General features: G+C 44.6%; 1 protein-coding gene across 2 annotated transcripts; it reads right to left on the minus strand.

Annotated features, from left to right (window-relative positions):
• Window positions 1–1,890: 1,890 nt before the first annotated feature.
• Window positions 1,891–20,350, minus strand: fgfr1b (fibroblast growth factor receptor 1b). 2 transcript variants are annotated; one of them, XM_087843410.1, is made up of 17 exons: window positions 20,169–20,350; window positions 16,089–16,217; window positions 13,774–13,878; window positions 13,523–13,695; window positions 13,319–13,442; window positions 12,986–13,176; window positions 12,695–12,839; window positions 12,423–12,613; window positions 10,927–11,072; window positions 10,476–10,597; window positions 10,082–10,192; window positions 9,790–9,980; window positions 9,151–9,273; window positions 8,997–9,067; window positions 3,354–3,491; window positions 2,837–2,942; window positions 1,891–2,334 (listed from the first exon to the last, which is right to left on the minus strand). In XM_087843410.1, the coding sequence occupies exons 2-17, from the start codon at window positions 16,183–16,185 to the stop codon at window positions 2,239–2,241; spliced, it is 2,130 nt and encodes a 709-aa protein (XP_087699536.1). In that variant the 5' UTR covers window positions 16,186–16,217; window positions 20,169–20,350; the 3' UTR covers window positions 1,891–2,238. The 2 variants fall into 2 exon arrangements, with proteins under 2 accessions (XP_087699536.1, XP_087699535.1); XM_087843409.1 differs by having other exon boundaries at window positions 12,411–12,613.
• Between the last annotated feature and the right edge of the window lie 1,410 nt (window positions 20,351–21,760).

The following is a 21,760-nucleotide window of genomic DNA, read 5'->3' on the forward strand; positions in this document are numbered from 1 at the left end:
AAGCCCACAGGGCTGGTGCCGATCACATCTTCATCTGTTGAAGATACAGTTAAACTCTGAATCACAGAGAATGTTTTGCTCTTTATGGTTTATGGTGTCCTTCATCACTGTTTCCCAGTGAAATGTTGGTTTTCCTGATTTTTCTGACACCACATGAAAGCACCTTCGTTCACAGGTAACCCAGAGTCACATCCACACTCCTGCAGGTGTAATGTGAGCAACCCTCAGCCATCTGTCACTGAAGGTAACGATGGGTCTTCAGCTCACTAGTCTGGATGATTAGCCTCCATCAGGCTTTTCCTGGAACCAGAAACACAGCGCTACCGAAGTTTCTGCCTCTGCACAAGTGAAACGAGAGGGTTAGACCCCAAGAGAACAGGTGAGGTGAATGAAGTTTAAGGTCAGAGTTTTACTCTGTTATATTTAACGTTGCAAGGTCAGATCAATGATACAGAACATGAAGAACAAACTGAGGCATGATTAGAGGATCTAATGTTGCCTTTACTAAAGCAAACCCTACACCACCTTCATCTTAGCCCAGTATTTGTAACCTCACCATCATTGACACACTTACACACACCTGAGATAAGCTCTTTAAGCATGACCATGACCATCTCATCTGATCAAAGAAAAGGATCACTTTCATAAGTTCACCACCTCTTTTCATCTTCATACACAAACTGAATCCACAGACTGTACAGGTGTATCACACACACATAAATACCTGCTAATCAGTGTGACATCCAATCAAAATCCTCAGATGTTACTCAGCAAACCTGGAGTTCCGCCTTCTTGGACAGTCTGTTAGTACAGTAACCTCACAGCAGCCATATTATCGATCAGATGATGTCATTAAAAATGCTCCAACAGCACAAACACGGTCCAGTGGTCCAGTTCAGGTGAAGTTAGCAGACAGCTAGCAGCTACAGCCGGCTGTGTCACCATCCACCCATCAGTCAAAAAGGCCACGCCCCTAACAATGCAAACTCCTCATGAAGAGGAAATTATTTAAAAATGATCAACAGAGACCAAGCAGTTTGTGTATTGTAAAAGTGTAAATGTGTAAACTTGTTAATTTGTACTGTAAAGGTTTAACATGGGAGTGTATGGAAACCACTCAGTGCTGCCTCTGCTGGACACCAGAGGAAGTGCAAGAAGATTGCAATAACTGTTTATGAATTACAGATAACTTTAGTCCCACAAAAATAAAATAGACCTGTTGAAATGAGATTTCCTCTTACTTTTTTTACCTGCTGATCAGTTATGCTAAGCTAAGCTAAGCTGAGCACAAATGTGAATAACTAAATCTGAAATGTTCCCTGTGCTGCAATCATCACATCTTGCCAGCAGAGCTCCCTCTGGAGAGGATTTAGACATTCATGGAAGCCTGAGGGGAAACTGATGGTATTAGCGCAGGAAACAGGAAAGACAGGCTGAAGCAGACAGACACGCACCTGAAACACCATCATGTTTCCTCTCTGTGGGAGCAAAACGCCATGTTTGTGTGAGCCATGATGAAGACTCTCTCTCATCAATGGGGCCTCCACTTCTGAGGCCGTCCTTCTGCGCCACACCATCTCAAACCCAATATCATTCAAATATATATTTAGACAGAACTTTATAAGAAACCATTTATGAACGAGCTTGCAACCGATCCGCTCGTCTGCACCAGGATGATGTGATCAAATTTATTACAGCTCAAACTAAAGCTGACCTTAGTTATTATGACGAAAAACAAAGACTAGAAAAAAAATCAATCATCAGAGACATTTTCTAATGTCCGTGCTTCCTTAGACTCATCGTTTCACTTTCTGAAGAAACAAACAGCTGCTCATGAAGTTATTCTAAAGAATAACTCACATTTAATCCACAAAGCATTAAAAACTCTGGTATTTTAATATGTTAATCAGTTATTTTACAGATCTAAGAAAGAAAATCCATAAACGAGGCATTCAGGAGCATCAGGGAGATTTGAGTTTTACACATTTATACATTTATACAGACTCTCGCTCCCACCTTGACCCTTTCATGTCCCGTTTCTCAGATGAGACAAACTTTATGTACAATATTCACACTGAGGACGTCTCGTCAGTCCGTGCTGTTTCCTGATCTCAGCTCAGTCCAGCTGTTCTTCACATCAGGCCGCAGCCAAGCAGCTCGTCCCAGGGCTGCCGCCACTACTGCTGTGCAGGAAATGGGAGGAAGATGATTCAGGAAGGAGACTGGCTCCCGGGAGGATTATGTGGAGATGGAGGAGTAAGCTGAAGAGGCGCTGACCGGGGAGTACTGGACCGGAGTGTACTGGATCAGAGGGACGGCCAGGTCCAGGTACTCCTGCAGAGGCAGAATCACATGTTAGAACAGGAATTGGAAGCTCTGGAGACTTTAGCTCTGTCACATGACACCAAAACTCGCTTCTAACTTTTCTTTGCTCAACGTCACATCAATGCTCTCTCGCCAAGAGACCCATGCCGCTTCAAATAAATGAATACAATCATGACCCCACGTTTTTGAAAGGTCAAAGCAAAGCTGAAGTTCCTCTGACGTCCAGCAGAGGCTTCAGCACTGAGGCAGTCACACAGCTCTGCGTTAGCCAACTGCAACTAAGATGAGAGAAAACCAACACAGACTGTGGTATAAATTTCACAGCAGCTCACAGATAACTTTAAATTTACAGAAATAATAAAATAACTGTCTCAGTCTTCCTGATGGTTAGCGAGTGCTCCACCCATCAGTTAAATGTTTAAAGAGGAACGAGAGGGACCAACTGAAGAGAAACAGCTGAAGTGGAGGATATTTGCAGGTTTTACTCCTTAACAAAGAAACGACAAGTCACCTGGTTGGCCATGATGGAGACAGTTCGATCCAAATCCTCGACCAGCTGCTGGAAGGTCGGCCTGCGGGACGGGACGGCATGCCAGCAGTCCCGCATCATCAGATACCTGAGACCATGCAACACACGCTTTACTGCGCAGGTCGGATCAACACATCAATGAACACAATACCAAATAAAACAAAATATCCTCTTTTGATCACAGATGTTTGCAGCTGTGTCTCTGACTTTGCGTTTCCTTATTTACATGCAGTCACGCGCGACTACACAAGCGACCTTCAGATTTGGCAGAAGGTTTGTTAGCTGCAGCTGTCTGGAGATACTTGTTTGACTAATTTCAAGTGAATTTAGAGCATAAAAGTCGTAAATGTTGGATTTTTAAAGTCGGCTCATCCTCCAGGTCTCATGTTTTCAGATATTGGCATTTAATGAAGCTGTCTCTTCTGCTGAGTTTTCCAGGAATGACCGGCTCCTCTGCTTAAGTGTCAGACTGAAGCGTTTGATGTGATGATGTACTCACAGCTCCTGAGGGCACGCCGATGGTTTCTCCATGCGGTGTCCCTCCTTCAGCAGCTTGAAGAGCTCCTCGACAGGGACGCCGGGGTACGGAGACCCCCCGAGGGTGAAGATCTCCCACAGCAGGACCCCGAATGACCAGCTGTGAACACAGAGGTAAACGAGCAGCTCTGTAATTTGCTTCCAACTGTCACATGAAAATAACTCGTAAAAATCCTCATTTATTAATAATTGAAATATTAAATAGCTAACTATTTCTCTATATCACTATTTCTATCTCTCTGCTTCAGCTGAAGACAACATCTGAACCATCAAACATGTAAACATTAACCCATGATCTTTAGCGCCAGCGTCTAATTTCACACTCCATAGATCGGAGCTGTCAAACAGCTACTTGCTGCTTTAACGTCACCTTCTGCTGGGGTGGAGTAGGAACAGGGTGGAGGTCCACTCCAGGCTGGGATGAGTTTCACGAGTCGGAGGAGAGCAGAGCGGGTTATTGACAGACATTTGTGTCGGGCTTTGAGGGCGAAGTTGCAGATTTACAGCTCGTTCTACGTTCCTGCCCTCACCCGTGAGCACGAGCGTGGGAATGAGCTTCCAGAGGGGCTTCAGGGACGGGAGTTCAGGAGGAGCTCAGAGCAGATTTGCTCCTCCACATAAAAAGGAGGCAGGTTCAGCATCTGAACAGGACGCCTCATCATGATGAGTTTTAGGTCTAATCGGAGGAGACCCCAGTGCAGACTCAGGACACGCCGGGCTGTAGGGGCGGGCGGACTGATCAAGTATCGACAGTATCGGTGGCAACACAGGTATTGGCATCAGATCAGTGCTTAAGTTTGTTCAGTGTTGTACCCATTCATCAGACAACAGGTGTGTCTGCAGCCACCGCTTCTCTCTGCCCGCTCCTCCCTGCTCTGCTGTGATTCGTCGCCCTGCGGTCACATGAGCAGCACTGAGCAGAGCTGTGCAGGCTGCAGTGCGTGTAGAGCTACTTCACAGCTGTACGTGAAAACACTGCAAACACAATGCTGCTGGAAGGAAACCCCTCACACACACCCGGCACAAAGGTCAGAGGTCACAGTACTTCAGACAGACTAGTGGCACCCTGTGAAGCTCTAGTGAACTCCATGACCAACAGAGTTAAGGCAGTGTTGGAAAATAATGATAGGTACACAAAATATTGACACTTTGGCCCCAGTTTGGACATTTTCACCTAGGGCTGTACTCACTTTTGTTACTAGCGGTTTAGACATTAATGGCTGTGTGTTGAGTTATTTTGAGATTACAGCAAATTTACACCGTTATACAAGCTGCACAATAACTACTTTACATTGTGTCATATCTTTAATGTTGAAAAGATACAATAAAATATTTCAATAAATTTAAGGGGTGTACTCACTTTTGTGAGATACTGTAGCTGTTACTGTAGCAGCATATTTTCAGCTCACTGAAGTGTGTTAAATCATTTTATAAATAATTATATACATACACCCCAAACATGAGCTATGAAACACGTCTGTGCTGACTGTCTGCTTTGTTTCCAGCCTTCAGCACAATTAAACTACAGATGCTGAGATAGACACCTCTACATTCAGCTCAGTTTCAAAATAAAAGCCAGAAGGTCTGTTTTACTGTGTTAACTTCTTATTTTGAAAGTAAAAGTCACAGTGATTTAATGATCTTTTTTCAAACTGATGATGGTTTGTCATAAATCAGTACGCACCGCACTTCTCGACATCAGCTGCCTCTATAAGTTAAATATATCGGCATCAGTAATATTAGCCCTGTATTTACTTTGTATCACATAGCACTACTGGGGAGGAGGAGGAAGACAGAGCGGGGTCTAGGCATCTCTGCTGAGACTGCTTCTCCCTACCAGCGTAAATTATTTTAAAAACACACATTAAACATGATGTGATGAGCTCAAAAAACAGGAAGCCGTAAAATGCTGTAAAATCACAGGAAGAGGAAGTCTAATTGGCAAACCTTCTGGAGGAAACCTGGTCTTGTTAGGAGAGATGGCATCCATCCCACTTTGGATGGAGCAGCTCTCATTTCTAGAAATATGGACAAATTTATTAAACCCCTCAAAACATGACTATCCAGAGTTGGGACCAGGAAGCAGAGTTGCAGTCTTACACGCCTCTCTGCAGCTTCTCTCCTCCTGCTACCCCCCCAAAAACCCATCTCCATAGAGACTGTGTCTGCTTCCAAAAAGACAAAAAACAAACTAAAAACCAGCAACAAACAACTTAAACATTTACAAAGAAAGAACAATACAGTATCCACATCTGAACCAAAGAGTAAAACAGTGAAATGTGGATTATTAAATATTAGGTCTCTCTCCTCCAAGTCTCTGTTAGTACATGACTTAATAATTGATCAACAAATTGATTTACTCTGCCTTACAGAAACCTGGTTGCAGCAGGATGATTATGTTAGTTTAAATGAATCAACACCCCCATTCTAACCATCAGAAACCTCGAAGCACAGGTCGAGGGGGCGGTGTGGCAGCAATTTTTCACACCAGTCTATTAATTAATGAAAGACCAAGACAGACTTTTAATTCATTTGAAAGCCTGATGCTTAACATTGTCCACCCCAGCTGTGAAACTCAGAAACCAGTCTTACTTGTTATCATCTATCGTCCACCTGGGCCTTACACAGAGTTTCTGTCTGATTTCTCAGACTTTATATCTAATTTAGTTCTGAGCTCAGATAAAATAATTATTGTGGGTGATTTTAACATCCATGTTGATGCTAAAAATGACAGCCTCAACATGGCATTTAATCTGTTGTTAGACTCAATTGGTTTCTCTCAAAATGTAAAAGAACCCACCCACCACTTTAATCACACTCTAGATCTTGTTTTAACATATGGCATAGAAACTGAATATTTAACAGTGTTTCCTGAAAACCCTCTCCTGTCTGATCATTTCTTGATAACATTTACATTTACAATAATTGATTATGCAGCAGTGGAGAGTGGACTTTATCAAAGTAGATGTCTTTCTGAAAGCGCTGTAACTAAGTTTAAGAATATAATCCAGCCACTGTTATCATCGTCAATGCCCTGTACCAACATAGAGCAGAGCAGCTATCTGAACGCTACCCCAACAGAGGTCGATTATCTTGTTAATAATTTCACCTCCTCACTACGTACGACTCTGGATACTGTAGCTCCAGTGAAAACTAAGGTCTCTAATCAGAAGTACCTGACCCCGTGGTATAATTCTCAAACACGTACCCTAAAGCAGATGACTTGTAATCTGGAGAGGAAATGGCGTGTCACAAATTTAGAGGATCATCATTTAGCCTGGAGAAATAGTTTGCTGCTTTATAAGAAAGCCCTCCGCAAAGCCAGAACAGCTTACTACTCATCATTGATTGAAGAAAATAAAAACAAACCCAGGTTTCTCTTCAGCACTGTAGCCAGGCTGACAAAAAGTCAGAGCTCTTTTGAGCCAACCATCCCTTTAACCTTAACTAGTGATGACTTCATGAACTTCTTCACAAATAAAATTTTTATCATTAGAGAAAAAATTACCAATAATCATCCCACAGATGTAATATTATCTACAGCTACTCTTAGTACCATTGATGTTAAGTTAGACTCTTTTTCTCCAATCGATCTTTCTGAGTTATCTTCAATAATTACTTCCTCCAAACCATCAACGTGTCTTTTAGACCCCATTCCTACAAAACTGCTCAAAGAAGTCCTGCCACTGATTAATTCTTCGATCTTATATATGATCAACCTATCTCTAATAATCGGCTATGTACCACAGGCCTTCAAGGTGGCTGCAGTTAAACCTATACTCAAAAAGCCATCTCTAGACCCAGCAGTCTTAGCTAATTATAGGCCAATCTCCAACCTTCCTTTCATATCAAAAATCCTTGAAAGAGTAGTTGTCAAACAGCTAACAGATCATCTGCAGAGGAATGGTTTATTTGAAGAGTTTCAGTCAGGTTTCAGAGTTCATCACAGCACAGAAACAGCTTTAGTGAAGGTTACAAATTATCTTCTTATGGCCTCTGACAGTGGACTCATCTCTGTGCTTGTCCTGCTAGACCTTAGTGCAGCATTCGATACTGTTGACCATAATATCCTATTAGAGCGATTAGAACATGCTGTAGGTATTACAGGTACTGCACTGCAGTGGTTTGTATCATATCTATCTAATAGACTCCAATTTGTGCATGTAAATGGAGAGTCCTCTTCACACACTGAGGTTAATTATGGAGTTCCACAGGGTTCAGTGCTAGGACCAATTCTGTTTAATTTATACATGCTTCCCCTAGGCAGCATCATTAGAAGACATAGCATACATTTTCACTGCTATGCAGATGACACCCAGCTCTATCTGTCCATAAAGCCAGATAACACACACCAATTAGTTAAACTGCAGGAATGTCTTAAAGACATAAAGACTTGGATGGCCACTAACTTTCTGCTTCTTAACTCAGATAAAACTGAGGTCATTGTACTCGGCGCTGAAAAGCTTAGAAATATGGTATCTAACCAGATTCTTACTCTGCATGGCATTACCTTGGCCTCCAGTAACACTGTGAGGAACCTTGGAGTCATTTTTGACCAGGATATGTCCTTCAACGCACATATTAAACAAATATGTAAGACTGCGTTCTTCCATTTGCGCAACATCTCTAAAATTAGAAATATCCTGTCTCAGAGTGACGCTGAAAAACTAGTTCATGCATTTATTACTTCCAGGCTGGACTACTGCAATTCATTATTATCAGGATGTCCAAAAAACTCACTGAAAAGCCTTCAGCTAATCCAAAATGCTGCAGCAAGAGTACTGACAGGGACTGAGAGAGCATATTTCTCCTGTTTTGGCTTCCCTTCATTGGCTTCCTGTTAAATCCAGAATTGAATTCAAAATCCTGCTCCTCACATACAAGGTCTTAAATAATCCGGCCCCATCTTATCTTAATGACCTTGTAGTACCATATCACCCTATTAGAGCACTTCGCTCCCGCTCTGCAGGCCTACTTGTTGTTCCTAGAGTATTTAAAAGTAGAATGGGAGGGAGAGCCTTCAGTTTTCAGGCCCCTCTTCTGTGGAACCAGCTTCCAGTTTGGATTCGGGAGACAGACACTATCTCTACTTTTAAGATTAGGCTTAAAACTTTCCTTTTTGCTAAAGCATATAGTTAGGGCTGGACCAGGTGACCCTGAATCCTCCCTTAGTTATGCTGCAATAGATGTAGGCTGCCGGGGGATTCCCATGATGCATTGAGTTTTTCCTTTCCAGTCACCTTTCTCGCTCTCTATGTATTAACAGACCTCTCTGTGTTGAATCGTATCTGTTATTAATCTCTGTCTCTCTTCCACAGCATGTCTTTTATCCTGTCTTCCTTCTCTCACCCCAACCGGTCGCAGCAGATGGCCGCCCCTCCCTGAGCCTGGTTCTGCCGGAGGTTTCTTCCTGTTAAAAGGGAGTTTTTCCTTCCCACTGTCGCCAAAGTGCTTGCTCATAGGGGGTCATATGATTGTTGGGTTTTTCTCTGTATCTATGAAGCGCCTCGAGGCGACTTTTGTTGTGATTTGGCGCTATTTAAATAAAATTGAATTGAATTGAATTGAATTGGTTCAAGTGCTCGGTAGGCTTCAGAGGACTCACACGTCGCTCTGGTGTGTGTAGATTCGGTCAAACAAAGCTTCCGGCGCCATCCACTTCACTGGCAACCGACCCTGCGGACACATCCAAACCCAAAGATCAGCACCCTGTCACCTTTGGCTTTCACCCCGCCAAAATAAAAGTCTGTCCGACTTACATTGGTGGTCTTCTTGTAGTAGTCGATGTGGTGGATGTCTCGAGCCAGACCGAAGTCGGCGATCTTCATTACGCTGTCTTCAGTGACTAGAACGTTCCGGGCCGCCAAGTCTCTGTGAATGCACTGAAGCACAGGGGAGGGTCAGCCTTTACATCATGACACCGAGAATTCAACCGACAACCCAATGCACTCACAACACAGCTACCCCCGTCCCCCTTTTATTCTTAAAGAATAAAGGCTGGAGACCCCTTCAGTTCATTCAGCTCCATATTTTTAGTAAGTTTGCACCAAGACCCAGCACAAGACAAAAAAATGATGATCAGTTATAATTGTAGGGTCTTTATCTCACAATATAAAATACCTCGAGGCATCTGTTACTGTGCTTTGTGCAACTTAAATGAAATGGAATTAAACTGAAGCCTGATTCTTCTGAGCAGCAGAGTCCAGGGATAAAAGTATGGAGATGGGTGTACCTAATAAATTGGCTGTGAGTATATTTCTGCACTGCGTGTGTCAGATTTCTCGTCAGACGCTCTGTGTTTACTGGCAAAAGAAAACCGATGCCCACAGAGTTCACAAGATCGTTCAAGCATGAAAAGGAGCAGAGTCTGTGCCCTGATGATGTAAAGTCTCTCTGACCTTCTTTGATGCGAGGTATGCCATCCCTCGGGCCACCTGGTACGCTGCCGACACCAGCTCCCTGACCTCCAGGCTGCCCAGTGGCGCCTGCCTGGAGCCGCTCCAGTATTCCGCCCCAACTGGCCGGCGAGCTCGCAGATACTCCCTCAGATTACCCTGCGCAGCGTACTCCACCACCACATAGAGAGGACCTGCTCCGGGTCATGGCGAACCCAGGAGAATGAAAGAAACGCGTTAATATCAAATAGTCACACGGCAGGAATTTAAAGACCTCAGACGCAGCGGCGCTCACCGTCCTGCGTGCAGGCGCCCACCAGGTTAATGATGTTCTTGTGTTTGCCGATCATCTTCATCATTTCCATTTCAGAGATGAGGTCAGACAGATCCTTCTCCGTGGCATCGGCTGCACGCAGCAACAACACGTAATCTTTCAGCGACAACCTCAATGTCATGCCCCCTGCAGCTCACACTTGCACAAGTTTCCACATTTATATTTGGAGCTCTGCTGAGACTTCACTGAGCACCACGACAGTCAGAACTTTACTTCCTTCTAAAGTAATTTGCATTTATTTTATTAGGGGCACACACACAAGCTGGAATGGAGAAGCTAGGGTGGAGGTGGTTTGCAAAGAGGCAGCTGCAGGGGGCATCTTTCACCCTAAACTGCTGCCTGCAAGTTCTCTCACCTTTGAGCATCTTCACGGCGACTTTGGTGACCCGTGTCGGTTTGTTTTTGTCTATCCCGATGGCCTCGGCCAGAACCACCTGACCGAAGCAGCCTTCGCCCAGAGGCTTCCCCAGAGTCAGTCTGAGGACGACAAACAAACGGTCAGCAGATACAGGAGCACGCTGAACTCACTCTCACTTTCATTATATTTAAACCTTAAGGACAGACCGAGAAGACGAGGCTGACGTAATTTCAGAAACATGCTGTGCAGCTCAGTGAGCTCTCCAACTCAGTCTGTAAGCTGGTTGTTTGGTTGTGTTAGTGATAGGTCAAAGGTCACAGAGACAGGCAGGTTACATTAGAATGTAACAGATGAAGAAATAACAGTGCAGTCTTTGCCCTGATGTCAATTGCTGCAGCAATCTCAGGTGCAGATTGGGAGGGGCGAGGGGCAGAAAACGCGTGGTTACCGGTCACGAGGCAGCTCCCACGCAGGGTCGTAGGGAAGTTCGTACTGCGACGTGCCCACCACGACGGTGGTGGCCGTGCTGGAGAGACGAGACTGACGCATCAAACACATCCCCGATTGCAGTGAGGACGACGACTCGACTGACACCTGTGGACCCAGAATTCAATTCTATTCTATTTATACAGCACCAAATCACAACAACAGTAACCTCAAGGTGCTTTATATTGTAAAGTAAAGACTTTACAATAATACAAAGAAAAAAAAAAAAAAACAACAACCATATGACCCCCTGTAAGCAAGCGCTTGGCAACAATGGGAAGGAAAAACTTCCTTTTAACAGGAAGAAACCTCCAGCAGAACCAGGTTAAGGGAGGGGCAGACAGTTGGGGAGGAAGATGGGACAAAGACATGCTGTAGAAGAGAGCCAAAGATGAATGATAACTAATGATTCAATGCAGAGAGGTACAAACACATGTGAGTGAAGAAACACATCATCAGCATCATGGAAATCTCCCAGCAGCCTACACCTATTGCAGCTTAAGTAAGGGAGGATTCACGGTCACCTTACTAAAAAGGAAAGTTTGAAGTAGTGCTGTCAGCGTTAATCTCGTTAGAATGATGCTAACGCCATAACCACATTAATGCAGCAAATCTCCGTTAGCGAGTTAGCGCGGATCGCCCCACGCATGGGGCTGCATCATGGTGCAGCCATGGGCTAACTCGCTAACAGAGATTTGCTGCGTTAATGCAGTTATGGCGTTAACATCATTTTAACGAGATTAACGCTGACAGCATGAGGAGCAGGATTTTGAATTCTGGATTTAACAGGGAGCCAGTGACGAGAAGAAAATATAGGAGAAATCTGCTCTCTCTTTCTAGTTCCTGTCTGTACTCTTGCTGCAGCATTTGGGATCAACTGTAGTCTTTTCAGGGAGTTTTTAGGACATCCTGATAATAATGAATTACAGTTTTTATTTGCCAAGGTAATGCCATCCAGAGTAAGAATGGAAGACACATTGAAGACACATTGATGGTTTCGAGGTAGTAATTACTGAAGTTAACTCAGAAAGATCAACTGGAGAACAATACTAAACAAATATCAATTGTAGTGAAAATAGTTGTAGATAACGTGAAATGTGAAATGATTATGAGTAATTTTATCTCTAATGGTTAAAATTTTATTTGTGAGTAAGTTCATGAAGTCATTACTAGTTAACGTTAAAGGGATGGTTGGCTCAACAGAGCTCTGACTTTTTTGACAGCCTGGCTACAGTGTTGAAGAGAAACCTAGTGTTGTTCTTATTTTCTTCAATCAATGAAATAGTAAAATGTTCTGGCTTTGCAGAGCAGCAAACTATTTCTCCAGGCTAAATGATGATCTTCTAAATTTGTGTTACACATTTTCCTCTCCAGCTAATAAGTTATCTGGTTTAGGATGCGCGTTTGAGAGCACATCTTAAAAAGGAGAGAGCGAGGGCGCCTCACCTGTCTCCTCACCTGTCTCTTCAGAGGCACGCTCTTGGCTAATTTCTGCACGACCAGCTGGTTGCTGAAGTCACTTTTCTTCGGGACACAGCAGAGCCTGCAGATGACTGCTGTGGCGGTCAGGACGACGATGATGAAAAACCCAAGGCAGTAGATGAAGATCTCCAGGTACGCCTGCGAGGTCAGTGGGGAGGGCGGAGGGTCTGAGGAGAGATCACATCGGGAACATTAACAGAGATTTGAGTTCATTTCTGTGCGTGGCAAACCTGCAAACCTTCACATACCATCGACCACAGTGAGCCACGCAGAGTGGTGCGACACCCCAATGGAGTTGGCGGCCAGGCAGGTGTACTCTCCAGAGTCTTCCAGAGTTACACTCCTCAGATTCAGCACCTCCATCTCTCTGTCTGTGGTGTTCACGTTAGCAGTCTAAGAGACACAAAGGGAGCGGCGCTCCTGGGATTATTCATGTTGATGTAAAGTGCTGCTATCCAGGCAGCACGCAGGTATCCCCTGAGGTGTGATCGGGCTGTAAAGGGAACAAGTTTGACTACATTTATATCAGCTTTCCATACTTTGAGAACACGAGCGTAGGGCAGTCCGTCCGGTCCCACTTTGCTGCCGTTGATGACGATGTGTTTGAGCCACTGGATGTGAGGCTGTGGGTCGCTGAAGACGCGGCACACAAAATCCACGTTGCTGCCAACCACTGCCGTCTGGTTGGCCGGCAGCCCGGCCTGCAGGATGGGCCTGTGAGGAGAGCGCTCTGAAACAGGTAGGATGGAGATAAAGACAGAGGTAAAATAAGAGGACAAGAATGATGATTTGCTGTGTTTTTGTTCAGTTTGGAGGAATATGGGGTTTCACAGAGCTTCGGCTGTGCCTGAAATGTTCACCATCACTCTTACCGACTACATCCAGCTGGTAAGTGTGTCGTAGGCTTCCATATTCGTTCTCCACCACACAGGTGTAGTTCCCTTTATCAGAAGGAACTACTGACTCCATAATTAGACTCCACATGTGGTCTCTGATCTGAAGGAGAGAACACAGGTAAACGAAAAGGATGAAAAGGAAAACTAACTCTGAAGCTTGCTCTGATGTCACAAACTCACCTTGTAGCCTCCGATTCGTTGGTCCTTCCTCAGCTCGTTCCCATTCTTGTACCAGCGCAGGGAGGGAAGCGGGTTTCCCATTGCTTGGCATCGAAACTTCACCGTTGTGCTTGCAGGAACGGCGTGAAGCAGCTTCTCCATCTTGTCTGGCATCACCCACTGCGGCTCCAGTGCTAACGAGGAGACACAGCCACGTAAGCATCCTGATTACAAACACCTGTCTGAGAGAGAGAGAGCAGTTTGAAGCTTACGCTGCTGCTGCTTCTCGCTGCTCGTCGACAGCTCATCGGACAGCTTGTTTTCCTCTGACGAAGACTCGTCATCTTCTTCGTCTTCGGAGGATTTCACTGTGTCTGCTTTAAAATAAAAGGCAGTATGTTTAAAGCATGCAGCTTTTACAGTTCTGCATTAACTTCAATGACCACACATGATGTGTATCACAGGAAGATGACTGAGAGCATCTCAGAGGACATCAGACGGTCTGATTCCACATTCAGAAGAATAAACTAACATCTGGCACTTTTTAGACATGAATCGAAATCAAAAAACTTTAGTAATCCCAGAAGCAGTGATGTCACAACGCTCCAAGACAGAACCTATATACTATATAAAAGCATTCTAATTTTAAATATCCCAGCATGTTACACAAATCAAATATATGGTTGACACTGAGGTGCCCTCTTGATGCTTTGATTCTGTGGAAAAGCTCATACCAGAAGAAGTGTAATGCCAAAATGAATATGTAAGACCTGATGGGAAACATCAGCTTGTGAAATGTGCACATTTAACATGTGGCTGAAATAAACTGCTAACTGTAAACAGGGCAACAGCTTTAGAAGACTTTCGTTCCAGATCAGGAGGTTGGTTTTCAACAAGACAAACCTACAGCAGCTAGTTTCAGGCAGAGGACCGAGGCCCAGGGTCAGATAAAGAGGGATTATTATGAACTGTGAATCATGCAGAGCAGCTCTGGGAGAGTCTGAGAATGAAACCTGGAGCAGGAAGTGAGCAGAACAGTTTCAGCTTAAACGCTTCAAAGAAATATCCTCAGCTGTTTCATATTCTCTGACCAGCGGTCACAAACAGAAAACCAAACCAGCATCAGGAGCCTGGAAGGGCTTCTGCTGTAGTCTGATGGTGTAAGAGGCTCTGTGGCTCTGAAAGTACAGCTCATGGTAAACACATCAGAGAAGAACAGTGAGACAGGGCCGGGCTCGAGGGACGCTGTTTACGAGAAACCAGCTCAGGATCGTTTTCTGTTACTGCGTCTGCCACAAGGAGGCGTGGCTTCAACCTGAGCCGAGCATAACAAGAAACTACAGATTCAAACACTCAGCTGGAGTCCAGATGGTTGGACCGGCATATACCCACCCACATATACACAAACACACACCCACACACACACACCACCCGAGGCAAGCGTGTTTGTTGTGTCTGTGCTGCACAGCGCTTCATGTGTTCTCACAGGACCAGTCTGAGCGCTGTCCTCACTCTCACCAGGAAAAATCACTCTAAACGTTTTCAGATGCCTTGCAGCCACAAACAACCAAACCTTGAAGTCACTTTCCTGTTACAGAACTTCTCTCACTGGAAACTTTTAGGAGCTTTTATATAACGTGGAGACAGAAACACCGCGACCACAGTCAAGATCAGATGTGAACGAGCCTCAAACAAAGGAGGGCGAGGCCCAAACAAGCGCTGCAGCACTTAAAAAGAGGCTAACGTACCGGCGCTGCCAGGAACCCGATTTATCATCACAGCGCCACGCTGAGCACCAGGCTTTAACCATGAACTGTGGTTATTCAGATAACCACAGCTCTCTGCTTCAGGCTAAAAATAGTAATAAAAGCCAGTGACAGTAAAAAAAGCCAATTAAAAGAAACAAGTTATTGTGTCTCAGATTCTCTGTTAAGGAATATTTGTGAGTTTATAGCGTTTCGTTTTCATTTCAGTTTTTCAGAAAAGTGTTTATGTTTATCATAACTCCCACATTTAACAGCGTCTGAAGCTGCAGCCACGCCGACGACACCCCACTTTACTTCACTGCAGAAATTCACCTGCACATGCTTCAATTTGGTTTCATAAATTAATAAAATGCATAAAAACCAAATATCCACCTGCTTCAGAGTCTTCAAGAAGAGAGATGCACTTCTCTGACAAATCTTCAACTGAATTTTAGGAGTTTGGATTAGTTAGTTTAGTAATATCTTCCTTAAACACCAGGGTCTTACAGCAGGGCTGTCACAGCTCACAGCTCAGCCTCAGTGTTTACATGTATGAATGGCTCTAACTGCTTCAAGCCTCCATCAGGAGGCTACATCGTCTCGTTCCATGCTGGGATCCTGGATCCAGTTAAACTGAAATGCTAAAGACCAGCTGTCTAACTGTGAGGATTTGCTGCTGCTCGCTGGTGTCAGTTATACTGACGTGTCTGAGTTTGGGACATAAAACACGGCTTTAATTCTAGTTTAAATGAAGCAAACTCAGGTTAAACTGAGTCTGAAAAGTGACTTTAGATACGTCTTTCAGTCATGGTGTCCACCCTCAGACCTCAGATGCTCCTTACCTGTGCGCGTGTCCTCTGTGGCTGGCCTGGACTGAGCCGGAGGGTCGTGAACCAGCAGAACTAGCAGAACCAGCAGGAGGCGGTGAGGGCAGGACATCGTGTCCAACACAGCGACGTGCTCCGAACACACTGCAGCGACAACAGACACACAATGTCAGACTTCCTGCTTTCTCTGAGAGTCAGACTAGTGCAGGTCACCGAGGATGGAAATCTGCCAGCTTCAGATATCTGTCAGTTTGAAATTAAAAGGATGCGTACTGTATGATGTGAATGATTGTGCAAAACGCTGCCACAGGGAGGGTTTGTTCCAGATTTAAAAGCTTTTTTCTACCTTATAAAAGTTTAAAAATACAGAAAACAGTGCTTCAACTTAAACTTAACACAGTTTTTATCATTATTATCATTTAGTTTGTTTAAATGTCAATAAAACAAACGAGCTGTGATGAAATGTGAAAAGAAGATGAGTGAAGCTCACTCACATGCACTACAGCATCATTCATGTTTTGTCTACGGCTGCTGATGACCTTTGACCCCTCCGAGGTGACTCCAGCAGCACAAACTGCATACAATGATTGTTGTCATGAATAAACTTTCTAAAGCTCCAACCTCAACGCTCCGCAACATTTAGGAACTTTGTTTAAATTCCGGGTCTGTGCCAAGAAACCAACCAATTAAAATTAACTTCACCAATTTTGACAAGGAGCGCGGTCTGATATCAGCCAGAGCTTTTGATGGATACCAGAAGAGTTTGGTTGATGTGCAGCTGCTAAGAGATATTTAACCAAATATCAATGAGTGTGAATAGACACACACACACACACACACACACACACACACACACACACACACACACACACACACACACACACACACACACACACACACACACACACACACACACACACACACACACACACACACACACAGCTTAAGTGACATCCACCTGTCCATAGGGTTTAATATAACAGCTGAAGGGTTTCCACAGGTTTAGGAGTGTTTATGGGAATTTCTGACCATTCTTCCAAAGGCACATTGTGAGGTCAGACACTGATGTTGGAAGAGAATGCTTGGCTCTCAGTGTCCACTCTAATTTATTCCAAAGGTGTTCTGTCGGGTTGAGGTCAGGACTCAAGTTCTTCCACACCGAACTCGCTCATCCATGTCTTTATGGCTTTTGCACTGATGTGCAGTCATACTGAAACAGGAAGCTCTATCCCCAAACTATTCCCTGTGCCAAACAGTTTGGAGGTCTGTAGCGACTAACTCGACAGAAAGTTCCTTTGTGCACTTTGATCCTCAGCATCCACTGACCCCGCTCTGTGAGTTTACGTGGCCAATCACTCAGTGGCTGAGCTGCTGCCATTCCTAATCACTTCCACTCTGTTATAATCCCACTAACAGCTAACTATGGAATATTTAGTAGAGGAAACGTCACGCTAGACTTGTTGCAAGGGTAACATCCTATCACAGTACCATGGTGGAGTTCACTGAGCTCCTGAGAGCAACCCATTCTTCCACAGATCTTTGTAGAAGCAGTCTGCATGCCTAGGTGTTTGATTTTGTACACCTATGGGCATGGAAGTGATGGAACACCAATGATCTGGATGGGTGACTGAATACTCTTGGCAATATAGCGTATGTACCTGTGTGGATCAGAGAAAACCCAAACTTTTTCTTTAGAGTCGTTAAAGATGCATGCTGCACAGCTATTCCACTGGAGAAAGAACAGTTCAAAGGATGACCCTGACATTCATGCCTGAGGTGAGTAGACGAGACTGAAGAAGCTGAAGCAGCAGGAATGAACAGCTCCTCCTGACTGACCAAGACAAGCAGCATCTGACAGGACGCCTCCAGGCTCATTTGTTTCAGCCCCAACCAACCGGGATGAGACCCCCCGTGTGAAGACACCATTCATACAACACACATACACACTCACACCAGCATTGTTGCACTGGAAGTCAAACAGTGAAGCATCCTGTCACTGAGGACTTCATGGCCCATCCTCTCTGAGTTTCAGAGCTGAGATGTGGTCCTGTGTGAGCCTCAGCTCCATCCAAAGTATCGCTGAACTGATTATTGTTGATTTTTATTGATTATTGTTGACTGTCTGTAATATCTGTGGTGCAGCTCTCTTCAGTTTTGGTGCTTTCTTTATTTTCTTTAACTAAAAAATCTTTAAACATGAAAACTGGATCCAGATAAATCTCTACGACTTCCTGTCCTCATTTCTGAGCCCGGATGATAACTTTTTCCTCAGCCCAAGTGTGATTTGAACTCGGGTGTGATCGGTCAGCTCAGTCGGGGCAGTGCTGATGGATGATGAGGGTGGTTTCTTAAACCAGCCTGATGCTTTCATTAAGAGTCATTTTGTAAGCTGCCTCCACGTCACTAACATCAGAGCAGACCCTCTGAATGAAACCTTACCTGCACTAGACTGTGTACACCTGTCTATCTGACACATCCACTCCCAAAACAGCTTCACCCTAACACCACCCTGATCTACAGCTTCAGCTCAAACACCACCCTAACCCTCTCCACTCCATTTTTACAGTCTGAACATCACATATTCTTATTTATGAGTGTTTACAGAAGGAACCGACTCACAGACACCTACACCACCTGCATCACCATCCACACCATCACAGACTCACAGACAGAATGATCATTTTAATGTGGTCGGAGGTAAATAACCTTAAAGCTTGAATCAGTGCCTGAGCTCGTGGTTACTCATGACTATTAGGGTTAGTCTAGTTCAGAAATATTCTTCATGCTATAATAAAAATACGGCGTGTGTCTAGAAACTTCCAGCTGCTCACAGGAGAGGAAGCTGCGGTTCTCCTGCAGGGATCTGAGGATGGAAGGAACCATTTGGAGCTTTCAGCTACTGGCACGATGCAGAACCACCCTGTGTAGCTCCTGTCCTGTGCAATGAATCCAGTTTTAACTTGAAAAACTATTTTGGCTTCCTGCAATGACTGAGCATGACTAACGTGTCTCCCTGGCGTCACGGTAACGCTATGACCTCAGAGAAACCCACCCGAGTGTCAATCTGACCCTGGCCAAAGCGAGGCTGACGCACCGGCACTGCCAGGAACCCGATTTATCATCACTGAGCCACGCTGAGCACCAGGCTTTTACCAATCTGGGATTTCTGAGACTAATCTGGTTGGTGGAGGAGACTTCGTGTGAATCTGACACGCTCGAGTAAGCAGGAGAGCGAGCAAACAGCCAGTCGCAAAGCAGTGCGCTTCAGTCTCTGACACAAACGCCAAAACATGCTTCAAACCCCATCAGACACCTGAAGTCACGCCTACTGCTCGCACATTTCAAGATTAAAGCAGAGTGATGATGATGATTTACAGACTTACTGTTTACAGACACAAACAGGAACAGGAAACTGTAACAAGCTCCAACTACACCTTCACAGGCTCAGGTGTTCTGTTCTGACCTCACTGATGACGATGATGATCGTGTGTGTGCTGGCACAGAGGACTCACACACAGCCTGCAGCTGTCACTGACCCACTAACACAGACAAAATATTAGGAACACCTGTGCCTAATAAGCTTTTGGTCCTCACACTGCAGCAAAGCCCAACCTGTGAGGGTCCCTGTGGTATCTAACACAGGACGCTAGCAGCAGATACTCAAATACTTCGAGTCCTGTGTACTGTGAGTCAGAGTACTGCAATTCAGACCTCTCCCAGTTCAGCATCAGTCTCTGCTCCGCTCTCAGCACAAGAAAAAGTGTGTGGCTTCTTCTTTACACTGATCTACTCCACCTACACCACCCACACATCACAACTCTGGTGCCAGCCTCCTGCTTTCAAACTAATCATTTTACATTAAACTGTTCATTTTTCTTCATGTAATAAAGCCTGAGACACACATACAGTAAACCCCTGGTCGGAGCATCTGGTCCGGTGTGCGTGTCAGAGAGAGAGAGTACACCTGTACCTGTGAGCAGGTGAAGCTGTGAAGCTTCAGAGCCCTGCGGGTACAAACATATCTGAGCTGACCTCAGAATAGTGAGCCCCGTCCCTCCTCAGAGCAGTAGTACCTCTGTTTTTCGCAGTACTTACAGACACACAGATCCCGGTAAACCTCAGATCAGAGTACCTGTGGAGCTCCAGGGTCTGCGGAGGAAAAAGCGTTAGTTAGTCCCGGGACTGGGCACCAACAGCAGCCTGCCCGCTACTCCGTCTGCGGCTCTAGTTCACGTTAAAGCCCCGGCGGAGTGATCCAAACTCCTATTGCTCTTCGCCCCGAGAGCCGCGCGTGCAGAGCACAGTCCCTCACGGTGTTTGTCGGCGCACGGTCAGCGGGAAGGCCCGCCCACAGGGGGCGTTTCTTACCCTCCTCCCCAGCGCACCGTGGCAGGGCTGGTTTTACCGGTGCTGTGGGGACCCGTGTGGGGACAGAAAGGTCCCCACACTTGTAACTTCCAGCATGGGACATCGGGCTATTGGGTGTGTTTATAGCTAGGTTTAAGTTTGGTTTAAACATAGCCAGACTAATCTTCTAAGTGGCCCAGGGCAAACACTTTTGGCCCCCTCTTAGACACACAGAAAGAAAACAAAACCTTTACGTCATTGGATCAAGAAACTTCATCTGAAAGACTGATATGTCAGTGTTGTTGTGGTTGGGCTGTACAGTTTTACATGACCATTTACAGTTTCTGGAAATTCTGCAAAGTTTTGTGGCTTCAGTTTTGACTTCAGTGTGGGGACATGTTTTTACGAAAGTGTCAGATCTTCATCATCATCATCATCATCATTATCTTTATTTATAAAGCACTTTAAAAACAACCACAGATGACACAAAATGCTGTACATTAGAACTAAATAATCACAATTTCATAAGATATAAATAAAAGCCAATTAAAAATAATAATAAATAATTCATTAGTTAATAAATAATTTAATTAAAAGATAAGCTAAGTCTCACTGCAGTCAAAAGCCAAGGAATAAAAATGGGTTTTAAGTAGTGCTGACAGCACTAGTTTTAAGATGTGTTCTGAAAGGGGGCTCTCTATTGTGCAATGGCAAGTTATTCCATAATTTAGGAGATCTGTCTCACAGCATTAAACTGTTATTTATGAAGTGAGTGTTAAAAAACAAGTGCAGTTTAAATCCATGTTTATGTCATGTTACCTCTTTGGATCACTTTCCTGTGATCATAATCAGCTGTTTAGTCTTGCCTCAGTTACATCACCATAAGCTCTCACACAGCCAAGCTTCAGTCACTTCAGAGCCCTTCACACTGATTTAAATTCTCTCCTGGAAGCCTAAATTACCTTAAAGTTGACCCAAGTCTTCACTTTTTGATTTTATTATCTGCTCGATAGGCAGTGTTGGGGAGTAACGGAATACATGTACCGCATTTACGTATTTAAAATACAAAATATGAGTAACTGTATTCCGTTACAGTTACCATTTAAAAAGGTGGTATTTAGAGCGCAAGGAGGGAGAAAAAGGAAAACTATGGGCTGTCATCGAGCAGAAACGGGAGCTGGAAGCATGTAAATATAATAATAACCACTGCAGCCAAGAAGAGCGCCTGACAAGCCCAGTTGTAAGTAAGCTATTAAAACTCAACTGTACATCGTGTTCGTGTTTTCCTCCGAAACAATAAGTTCAGTTGGAGCAGCCTTTCAACGCCTCTCTCTGTCTCT

This window comes from Neolamprologus brichardi, chromosome 7 (assembly GCF_056152115.1).
Source record: "Neolamprologus brichardi isolate AB-2024 chromosome 7, ASM5615211v1, whole genome shotgun sequence".
Taxonomy (NCBI): domain Eukaryota; kingdom Metazoa; phylum Chordata; class Actinopteri; order Cichliformes; family Cichlidae; genus Neolamprologus; species Neolamprologus brichardi.